The following is a 12308-nucleotide window of genomic DNA, read 5'->3' as shown; positions in this document are numbered from 1 at the left end:
GATCAAAATTTGTAATTACTACAACCATTAACAACAAAACTTTCTTGATCTAATGTTATATTTTAGCGTCCTGTTGCACTGATTTAAGTCCATGATTTATTTCACCGTCTTCTAGTGCATACACTTATCTACCTCACTCCTCTCTCTCGCACTACATGTTTCGGCACAAAGGTGCCATCTTCAGGTGCTCATTCGATTAACGTTAAACTAGTTCACTGCATGCCTTGTCGTCTTCATATTAAAATAATTAAAATATATATTTATCATATATATTGATAAATATTAAATATTAAAAATATTAAAATTGTTTAGGNAGATGTGACTCGAATAGTGAGATACGACGTAGGAAAAATCCTGATCAATTTTAATATTTTTAATATTTAATATTTATCAATATATATGATAAATATATATTTTAATTATTTCAATATGAAATTTCAATATGAAGACGACAAGGCATGCAGTGAACTAGTTTAACGTTAATCGAATGAGCACCTGAAGATGGCACTTTTGTGCCGAAACATGTAGTGCGAGAGAGAGGAGTGAGGTAGATAAGTGTATGCACTAGATGACGGTGAAATAAATCATGGACTTTCTTGATCTAGTCAGAGCTCAAGTTGTGATATTAGTGATAGTGAAGAATTCTGTCTTCTTGACTGTAACGTCTTGCGGTGCAGTGGAAGTTTACCGATGCTTTTGTCCCTCCGGGACGTTGCCTAACTTCCAGCAAACTACATGAAGTTGTATTGCAGAAGGTAAATGTCTTTGTAACCATCATTGTGACACCCTTGTACTCGTATTAAATATGGTTAAAGTATAATCAAATAATATGGAATATATATATATACAAAACAAAAAGAAACAAAACCGTGGTTTTAGTCCGCAAGCGAACTATACCAACCGAGCGACCGCCGCTTATCGGCGAAGATAGTGCCAACTTTAGCTGATAGAGGGTGTCGCGTTGTTAGGGCAAGGGATCCCCACGGCCGTTAATCTCGGTTTTCTAGACCGAAGCCGCTATATCCTTGAAATAACTCCTCAGTTATCCTTACGAGGCTGAGTGGACCCCGTTCCAGAGCCACTACTTCTCAGAAAATCTGGTAACGCCGGGAATCGAACCCGGGTCTCTGGATCTGTAGGCCGGAACTCTGACCACTAGACTCTAGTGGTCTCGTGACTGTCAGTAGACTGGTGTAGAGCAGTTACATTGGCGTGGGTAGGTGCGGTTTTGTCGTTTGGAGAAGGGTATGACTTGTAGATTTCTTTTCCTGATTGGTGAACTAAGTAAACATTTGTTGACCCCTGATTATATAAGCCTACATACATATACATATAACGAGTGGGTTAGCATAGTGGGAGCTATCGAGACTTGTCATGATCACTGGCTTTTATGGATTTTGTCCAATGATGGACAAAATCCAGAAAACCCCAAGGATTCAGCGTGTCATACCGCCATCAGGAGCGTTCTCTATAACCGAGGTCTGCATTCTGCAGATGCTCAGTTCGAACCTCGTTTGAGTTACCTTCTCTCTTGACCGTCCTGACTGAGTTTTTTTCGTAGTCTGCCCATGTAAATAAGATCAGGACAGTACATCGAAATGATCCACAACCGCCTCGTTCCGTGTCTTGACTTAGTCACTTACATGATTTCTCCACCTCATTTGACTCTACACTCCTACATCTTCTGCACATGAAAGAGTGTGGTTAAACTCCTGAAGAGTTAGCAGAACTCTTGGTGTTCCTGCAGTTCTTGCAAACAACGCAGTAGTTCCCAAAGCAGTAAGGACATGTGAGCCAAGAAGAAGATGTGGATGATTTATTCAAACGTTATAATGGGGGCAATTTTTCAAGGTATCATACTTATTTGACAAGTCCTTGAATCCATCACTAGCCACGCTACGGCCATTAAGAACCATTGAGTACATGACGTCATTCAGTTATGAGAACAAAATATTCTATTCAGCAGATGGGCGTAACAAATAATTTCACAGCTTCAAAATCTGGACTCCCAGAGGATCTAACTGGAGCCACTGTACGTTGCTGTCTTTGAAAAGCCAATAGAAATTATGTCTCTTGTGAAAAATTCATTATCATGTTAAGAAAAAACCCAGAATTAGAAACTTGCCTGACCCACACCCTGTTTTCTTCGAAGTCCGTCTGGATATGGTCGTCAGGTCTACCTCTAGACGTCTTGAGAGTTAGCAATCTGAATTGTACATCCACGTGTAAACATATTCTGGCCATTCCACACAACTAAAAATGTCAGATCTTAATTACATTTCGATGGACCAGCAAATACTAAAACGACTGGATAGGAGCAACCCTTACCGATGTGCTTTTTGCAACCTATCACTCTGAATGCGCCTGCCTGGTCCAGGTAACCTTAATCAACACGCAGAAAGTATTAATTACAATATTCTAAGTTGCCTTTCATCAGTCTACACTCTACAGCTTTACCTTTTTAGTCAAAACGTAACGGCGCTCTTAGTACCAAGACTGTATAGTGTCGATGATAAGATGAATTAGTAGGAATTTGGAAGGAAGCGGTCGTGGTATAGTCAGGGTACTGTCCGGACATATACTTGAAGGGACTCGGAGAAAACCACGGAAGTCTGAGTCAGAAGAGCGACTGTCTCATCTAAGATTCTAGAGCGTTATGCTGTTCTGTCTGAAGAATTATTAATCGCGTGAATAATATGACGTACCGATCACGTGTTCGGTTGTATGTAACCCAATCGTTATGATGATTGCTATTGTTACTATTGTTGTTACAGATACCATTGTTACCGTATTTCGGTAGTCGTCCTAGTCTCCTCCAACCTCACAAGCTCGCTTATATGTCATCCACCTCATTATTACCGATTGTTGGTAATCAAACACGAATTTGGGGTGGCCATGAATGATGTAATATTAGTATTAATAATCGCCCTCCAACTGTTCTTGAGGGTTTGAACATGCGGACGGACTAACAGATGGACAGACCGGACAATTGATATGTGCTCTGCAGTATTGATTGCCAGATCGGTGTAGGCGTATAATGTGAATAAATTGTAAAACATCACTAGTTTTAGAATTATAAAGTTGTCCATCTGAATTAGTCTGTCGCGTCGCTAACTAGAATTGGTGAACCATCTGACATAAACTGGCATCTGTGGGCTTATTCAGTTCCCGTGGTAACTCTGAACTAAATCAATGAAATATCACAATTAATCTAAATAAACAGGCGAAGGATAACAAATATTATCCCATTGAAGTTGCTCAACACTAGAGGTAATTGTTCCCGGGCGACATATCGCGTTCGTATCAATGAAAGTGTCGTTACCTGACCAGCAACCTGCACTCTCTTGCGCACTTTCTGCATTGGTGGTGCTGCTGACCGTTTGTTGGTGCCTGGCTCCCCCGTTCGTCGCCACAGCCACCCCGTCATCAGGCACAAAGCACGCGTTCACGGCCGCCATGTTTCTAATTCACTTTTATATTACAAACTTATTTTGGGGCTAAAAACCATTGTTATATGTTGTTTCGTGTTGAATTTAGCACGGGATCGCACTGGAACTGGGCCGTCACGCTCTGCTAAGGCATGGAGATTATGTCTGCCTGTCTTCATATCTGTTCATCTCCGGATCGCTCCGTGCCGAAGCTCCGCCCCTCTCCGCTTTGCCCTTGCATCGCCATCATTAATGCCTGAAATGAGTTCTGCACACAAACGTCCTCGTTGTTTATGTCGGAAGTAGGGTGGTAACTATATGTACCACTTGTTTTGATGTTAAAAACCTGGACTTTACCCATAGATTGTTCGTATTCGCTTCTTTGCTAACTGATTAAGCTGTGTTTAGTTCGCAACGGTCTCGATGGTAGCGATGTCTCGTCAGAGGTTGAAATTGGCTCGGGTTTTAAACGAATTCCTTGCCTTGTATGGAACCCAAAATTTCGTCACCGTGTTCACCAGTTCGCTCCACTTGACCCTACCCTCAGCATTCTCACGTTTCGAATCTGTCAGGAGAAAATGCGACGTTTCGGTGGTACATAACGCTTCCGTATTCGGAGCTGAGGCGTAACTAAGCAAGAATAGCCAGCATGCTTCTGCTTGGCTTACTCTTCGACCCTAAAGACGTGGGCGATGTGTTTCTCCGAAACTTCGGATACACTCCAAACCACACGGCATTAAAACTCAGAAGGCCGTACTCTTAATGAGGAGATTCATAACTTGTACTCTTCTCCAAGTGTAATTAGAATGATCAAGTCAAGGAGGATGAGATGGGCAGTGCATGTAGCACGAATAGGTGAGACGAGAAATGCATATAGGATATTGGTTGGAAAGCCAGATGGAAAGAGACCAATGGGAAGACCAAGGCGTAGGTGGGTGGGCAATATTAAAATGGGTCTTAGAAAGATAGGATGGGATGGGATGGATTGGATTGATCTGGCTTAGGATAGGGACTAGTGGAGGGCTCTTGTGGACACTGTAATGAACCTTCGGGTTCCATAAAATGCTGGGAAATTCTAGAGTAGCTGCATAATTGATGGCTCCTCAAGAAGGGCTCAGCTCCATGAGTAAGTAAATAAGTAAGACCGTAGTCTTCGTCCTTATTTTTCATTTATTTAAGACATTGTTTCCATTCCCTTCTACTCCTGCGTCTGTCAAATAGTCTCAACCTTGAGGATTTCCGATCAAAATTTTATACGTGTTTTAAGTGTCCCANAAAACTGCATAAAGAGGAGCTTCATAACTTGTTCTCTTCTCCAAGTATAATTAGAATGATTAAGTCAATAGGATGAGATGGGCAGGGCAAGTAGCACGAATGGTGGAGAAGAGAAATGCGTATGAGATTTTGGTGGGAAAGCCAAAAGGAAAGTTACCACTAGGAAAACCAAGACGTAGGTGCGTGGATAATACTAAAATGGATCTTAGAAAGATAGGATGGGATGGGTTGGATTGATCTGGCTTAGGATAGCNCAACCTTGAGGATTTCCGATCAAAATTTTATACGTGTTTTAAGTGTCCCACATCGGCCTCCGTAGTCTAGAGGTAACGTTCCCACCTCATGACTCGTAGTACGCGGGTTCATTTTCCCGGCGAAGGTCGTCGAATTTTTAAGGGCGGAAAAATTCAGGGAACAAGTCCTCCGGGAGGGACTTTAAGCCGTGGGTCCCGTGTCGTAGCTTTACGGCACGTAAAAGAACCTCATATCTCCAAATGAGGTCACTGAGCCAAATTAACGGACGTTTCCCGCCCAACAGCAGTCTCTAATACCTCTGGTAGGTGGGGGAAGCATTATAGATACCTCTCAGCTAGTAGAGCCGGTCTCGCTGGCTGGGCGGGACTGATGGTAAGCACCAGTACCGGTAGGATATAGAAACTGGTAGAAATCATAGAGGGAAGCACAATGGACCAATACAGGTCTGAGTGCATGGGGAAACCCACCCTCTCCAATAACTAACTAACTAAGTGTCCCACATACCTGCTCCATGTTTCGCTTTTCTCATTTTTTGAGAAAATATCCCTAATAATATTATGCGAAACGTACACGTTATACAGCTGCTCTTTGCGTATTTTATCAAGGTCTGTGTTACTTCTCCTTTCTTATCCCCAAATATTCTCCTTGGCCATCAATTCCCGAAATTTCTCAATTCAGAATGCCAGCTCAAGATTCATATCCATACAGAACTAGAGATAGATCCTATATGTTCCTATCATTAACAGACTGGACTATGAAACTGAAGTTCACTCTGTTGGCATGGAAGTAAAACGTAAAGCAAAACTATCCCTGTAACAGGACGTGGAGGCCCATAAGGTTGTGAGACTTCGAGGTTCACACATTTTCTAGAATATCGACTCACAGATGGCTGTGAGGTTGTCAGCCGGCCGCCCTTTAACCCAGGAAGATTCCTGGTACTCTTTTCTGTTAGAGGCTGAGTCGACTCCATGGACAGAGCGTGGCTGGAAGGTTCAGGTCAACTGAAAAATCCAGTGACCTCATCGGGATTTGAACCCGCGACCTTCTGGCTTGTAGCACAGTGACTCAACCATCTATGCTACTGTTAACGTGGTGGCAAAGAATAATTTTTACCCTACTTTCCTCATTATGGAAAAATAAAAGCAGGCTTATGAGATCCCCACGCTATCTGTGTGTCTGTGTATCCCCCTAACGTTGATAGGCAATTGCTCGGTATAAAAGTTACCGCTGCAACGAATACATAAACAAGAATAGAATTGTTTGACGCGTCGTCTTCTATGCTATCCGTGACGTATCAAAAGAAATTAAGGGGCTAGTTCTCCCAAGAACATTTCGTTTATGTTATGTGTTTGTCCTTCTCTTTCAGAAGGTTAAACATGAGAAATTTAAACAATTGATTCTTCTCATTCTTCCGGTTTCCCCATTCTCATGGGTTCCCTGTTCGCTTTCGTTCAGCAAATGTCTGTTAGTTCAGTTCCGTTCCTTCATTCCAACCATTCTCTCGTCTCTAGTTCTCTTGCGCATTTTTCGAGGCCATTACAAAGATGATATGTTTCATCTACGAGCCTGCTTCTTAAATTTATTTTGGTTCTCGGCGTAAATTAAAAGGCTGTGTCTCTGTTTACGCCATAAATACACATGTACGTATGGAGAAGTGGAGGTATGGATCCACGTAGGATTTTACTGAATATTGGCACTAGAAGGGGGTGACTGATGAGCGTCTCCCAACGTCAGCTTTACCCCCATTGGTCAGGAGGTTACATGGGCCCCAGTTTTAATCTGGGCAATATAAAGAATATAAAATTGGTTTCCCATCCTGCTAATTGAAGTCCGATTCCTAGGTCTCCTATCAAGTAGTGTGAGCTATTCCGGCTCCGTTTTGAGTTTAAAATTATTTTAAATTAGCAGTACTGAGAAGAAAAGTACAGTGTTGTGTTTTCTTCAGCAACCACATTTTTCCGTTATTTGGAGTCAAAATGAAACCTAAAAGTATCATTGAATCTAACGCAGAAAATTAGGAGTTTGTTAATTGTACAAAACAAACTCCGTGGCTTGAGTCCGCAAGCGAACTATACCGACCGAGCGACCGCCGTTTGTCGTTGAAGTTAATGTCAACTTTAGCGGATAGAGAGTGTCATGTGGTCAGCGCAACGATACCACACGACCGTTAATCTCGGGTTTCTAGACCTATTTCCTTGAAATAGCTCCTCAATTATCTTCACGAGGCTGAGTGGACCCCGTTCCAGACCTACTACTACTCAGAAAATCTGGTAGAGCCGGGAATCGAACCCGGGATCTCTGGATCTGTAGTCATGAACTCTGACCACTAGACCACAGAGGCGGTCTTCTGTTAATTTCTGGATTTCCAAATAAATATCTTTAGACGTTAATACTAATGGATTGTGTAATCACCAATACCAGGCCAAATCCATGTCACTGCCAAATTTGGCACCTATGCCAATTGCTCGCGATCCCTGGTCTCTTTCTTTAAAGTAGAGCGCCAGCTCTTGGAGGGGGGGTCTATGACTGAAAGCTTTCTGCTCTTCTTAATAACGGTTAAAGTTCGCTGGACTGTAAATGTTGCCTTGAATACTTTCCGAGAACTCATACAAGAAACTATTTTTAATTGATTAAAGATGCTGCTGTTTCCGGGACTTTTAACTCTCGAAATGAGAAACCACAGCGAATGTCAGTCTACATGTCACTTGGCGTAACATACAATAATGACGATACTGCGCCTAAGGTTTCCGAGCTGGTTAGCTCAAGCGGTAACGCTTCTCACATATACATATTTGGGAGGTGAAGTTGTTCCTGTGCGTAACTAATTAAGCACAACGCCGTTAAGACTTATGGAGGAGCGGATGTATAGATCCGCGAATTCTTGACCTCGGCACTAGTTGGAGGTGATTGGTTGGCTTCACGACCAGGCCGCTTTGCTTCCAGGGAAAGAACCCAAGGTACCCATTGGATAAGAGGCTGGGTGGGCCTCAGAGACGGCTTGGAAGCTACGGAAATGAGAAAATTCTTGACCCTACCGGGACTCGAACTGCGAGCTCGTAGTCGCTATACCGACTGCGCTGTCCTGGTTCTGTATTCGGGAGGTACCTGATTAAAAGTTCGACTAGGACACCACTGTTCTCACTGAAGTTATTCGTGGTTGTTCTCAGTCTCTCCGGTCAAATGTCGGGGTATTGTTTTCAGACGTAACCACTACCGCGCCCTTTCAAATCCTTTCCAGTTCGTTATGTACCCCTCATCCCACCACTCAGTGCTACATTTTCTGAGCTAGGGAAGTCGCCAAATAAATATGCTTAAAATTCGCATTATTTGGAACATGACGCCGTGTAGTTCGATGTATAAGTACTGTCGTTTTGGAGGAAGCTGATGCCACCTACCCTGAGTATGGAGGCAGCATCTTCTTCTCTACAGAGGCACCTATCTGTGAAGCTACACACTGTCATGCACCAGGATGGTGTAGCGGCAACACTGTAGACTTCAGTTTGGGAGGTGCTCGGTTCGAATCACAGCCGACATTCCGAATACCCCGACTGAGGTTTTCTCGGTTTTCTCAGTACTTCCAGCAAGATGTAGAAGTAGCACTTCGGTTAGGTTACGTCTGTTTCCTTCTAAATCAATATTCGGCAATCACCTGTTCGTTAGACAGTGCATAATTTGAGGTACTGACCGCGTAATATAGGCCGTAATAAATAAGCTTACACTTCAATACCCACCGCCACAAGAACCCCACATATCCATGATTCTACAGGCTTGAAATGTGTGCTTCAGTGTTATGACACCGTGCAGCCTGGTAAATTGTTACCAGCGCCTAGGAAGAATATACTCATTCATGTTCAGAGCGGCATATGGAGGCGTAATGTCCTTCCGAAACGTCTGTTACCGCCTACTGGACTGCACAGGGCATAAATAATGAGACCGAAATCATCATTTTCACGATCGTGAAACCTTCGAATATTTTTCTGTGCACTGCTCATAACAATAATAATTATATCCAAGAAACTAAACTATTATTACAGGCCGGGCCATGTATCATGCATGAAAAACAAGAAACAGACACAAGATCTTGTTACAGAAACCCCATTTTTCGAAACGTTACAGTTTTTTTTTCTTGGCACTACAGCCCCAATGGGCCTAGGCCTACCTCCATGAGCTTCTCCGTTCACCGGTTTTTCTTGATCTTACACATTCGGTAGGACTCCTTGGACGGGTGATCAGCTCGTCGCAAGGCCTCTACCTGTACACAAAGAACAGAAAAACGCACACACACAAACTAAATATCCATGCCCTGAGTGGAATTCGAGCCCACGATCCCGGTTTCCAAGCCAGCGAAGACAGTACATGCCTTAGACCGCTCGGCTGCCGTGACCGGCTACAGTTTGTTTATTAGTTTAATATAATAACACTCGCCCACTACCAGTTCCCTTTATTTACCTGTGTGTACGTTTCCCACAGCTGAGAGGATTGTTAATAATCAGAAACGCTGACCGTACCTAAAGCACTTATCGCAGTCAATGGAGACGCTTAGTGTCGCGATTTTAAATCTTATTTTACCTGGGATTGATGCCTTTGCTTGTTCTCGCACAGAAGAACATTGTATAACTGTCAAATGATAGAACTTTGTTTCTTTTAAGGATGAAGCTGTCTCAGTGAGGCCTCAAAATGCGATAAACAGAGCTTCAGATGTATGCCTTATTGGGAATGCTATGAAACCATATTCGCTGATAGCGGTGACAGCGCGTTCTCAAACATGAAGCGTATTCACCCACTCTAACACTGGGGTCGTGAGTTTGAATCCAACTCGATGCATGGAAGTCTGCGGTTATTCTGTGTTTGTGTTGTCCTGCGTAGGTAGTGGCCTTGCAACAGGGCTGATCCCCCGTCCAAGGAGTCCTACCGACTGGCTATATTATTCATATTTTGGAATTAATTAATTCTGAAAGGCCAGACGCCAGATAGCCTAGTTCGTCAAGGTAGAAGAAGAAGAAGTAGAAGAATATATTCTTGCAATAATTACTGTCTTCTGAGATGTGACACAAGCTTGTTTCCGAAACCTTACTACTTATCTGTCAAACGTTATCCCTATATCAGGTATGAAATTAATATTTCAGTTTTTTCATGTATGAAATATTTTTCCATTCTTTGTGACCTTATACATTTTGACAGAGTTCTTGATGTCAGTTTTAAGAGCTAATAATTAATGAAAACCTGCAATTAACCATTCTACTGAATCAAGCTTTTGATACTTACAGTTACTTTGTCCCTGCTCCGTCATTACTTCTTCCAAGTTCTTCTGTTACTAATGCAAGCTCCAACGTTCATATGACATTATCTGCAACCAAATTTGAATACAAACAACTTCATGAATAATCAGTATATTCAATGTAGGAAATTTACAGCTACAATTCATTAAGGTCTCGTGGTATTAGTTTCTCTTGCTGGTAGACAGTTCAGCTCATTTAAATACCACAAGTAACCATCGTCTCTCACGATAGAGTATTCTTATTGCTATGTTTTATTTCCCTGTAGAAGATATTATCGCAGTTTGTGGGCCTATAATAAAGATCCACTGTGTTTTCTTATGACAGCACCGCAGTTCAGGGACATGCCTACCAGGGGCGGCCAGGTTTTCATAGGCGGAGGGACTGACATGTTAAGTCACTTCTTGGAAAAAAATAACGACACTCATCACTGTTATGAGAGGAACTGTTATGCACCACACTCAGTACGGATACTAACGAGACACACCAGTTTCAATACGGATTCGCTTAGTTGGGGGTGGAGTCCAGCTGGGTCCACTCGGCACGGCAGCCACTGATTGGCCTATTGTAGCCTGTCCCGGGTGATTATGATGATGGAGAATTTAGTGGAATGAAGATTGGCAGGGGAAACCGAAGTACTCGGAGAAAACCCGCCCCAGCACCACTTTGTCCACCACAAATCCCACTTAACCAGACCCGGGATCGAACCCTGGACGTCGCGGTGGGAAGCCAGCGACTAACCACTTGAGCTATGGCGCGGCCTTTCAATAGGGATACTAACGAGGCATAACAATTTCGGCACTGATACTAACGAGACACGACAATTTCGATATGGATACTAACGAGGCAACAATTTAGGTAAGGATAGTAATGAGGCACGATAATTTCGGTACGGACACTAATGAGACATAACAATTTCGGTACGGACACTAACGAGACATAACAATTTCGGCACGGATATTAATGAGACACGATAATTTCATTATGGACACTAATGAGACACGATAATTTCGGTTGGGATACTAGAGAGAACTCGGAGAACGAGAACGAACGAGACACGGGACGATTTGCATAATGCTGTCCTCTGAGATGTGACGCAGATTGTTCACTGCCTGGCCTGCTCTTCCACTCTGAATACGGAGTCAGATTGGCCAACGCCAGGATTTCTTTTAGGTGCAGTCAGTTTTCCGGGGGAGGCAGGCAAGTTTCCACGAGGAAGTCAGAAAATTTCCTTAAATCTTATATTTCAGTTATGTTATACTGTGCTTACTAACTAAGAAATAAATTGTATTATTAATATCTGGTATATTTCCTTCTGTTTTTCAATTTTGATTCTTTTTCCGAAGTACCGGGGGAGACCTACTTTCGCCCTTTTCGGACGCAAATGGGAAGTAGTGCGTTCTTCCCAAACGTCTGCAAATTCTGCCATACTACGATGCGTCACATCTGAAGCACAGTATTTCTCATCATCACCTCCGTGAGAACATATTTCACGAGAAATGTCTCATTCGGAGAAAGAGTAACGAGATACACGAGGCTTATGAAGGAACATATCTTGGGCTAACTAACTGCACACCTCACGTTTAGTGTGCAATATATCAACAAAGAGCAATAAACATTGGAGCAAACTATTTTCACTCACGTTTTCACGAACACTTTCAGTGTCGGGAAGATAATTTTGCATTAGTTTTTGCTCTATATTCTTGGAACCAGAGACTTTGTTTCGGTTAAAAGGGAATTCCCATTAATCTAAATTCCATTTCAGATAGGCTTTCCTGAATCAGCGGTATACAAAAATAGCAGACGCCTTACACAAGGGACACTGTTGCACCAAATGGCACACATACATCCAAACAACATAAGCCAGAGATGTAGGAAGTATGGTTTATGGAGCTACCTTCTACCTTCGTATTTAACTGTAAATAATATAAAGTTATTGTCTTATTTTGTATTTCTATTCAGTATCTACCAGTTATTAATAATAATAGTAATAATTCAACTCTTTGTTTATTTACGTGCTGATCTCAACAGCCAGTGGCAAATTACAGAGTCAACACGAATACAAACAACAACA

At 42.5% G+C, this 12308-nt stretch overlaps 1 protein-coding gene across 2 annotated transcripts in view; it reads right to left on the bottom strand.

The window, feature by feature from the left end:
* Window positions 1-10263, bottom strand: part of LOC111861391 (aquaporin AQPAe.a) — a 61617-nt gene extending 51354 nt beyond the window's left edge. Inside the window, exon 1 of one of the 2 annotated variants that reach the window (XM_023845921.1) lies at window positions 10224-10263. In XM_023845921.1, coding sequence (XP_023701689.1) covers window positions 10224-10248 — 25 coding nt within the window. In that variant the 5' untranslated portion in view covers window positions 10249-10263. Of the gene's footprint in view, window positions 1-3322; window positions 3595-10223 lie in introns of those variants that run through there. The other variant, XM_023845919.2, reaches the window with a different exon arrangement.
* Between the last annotated feature and the right edge of the window lie 2045 nt (window positions 10264-12308).

This window comes from Cryptotermes secundus, unplaced genomic scaffold, assembly GCF_002891405.2.
Source record: "Cryptotermes secundus unplaced genomic scaffold, Csec_1.0 scaffold289, whole genome shotgun sequence".
In the NCBI taxonomy this organism is placed as follows: Eukaryota; Metazoa; Arthropoda; class Insecta; order Blattodea; family Kalotermitidae; genus Cryptotermes; species Cryptotermes secundus.
This window is presented reverse-complemented; position numbering and strand designations above follow the sequence as displayed.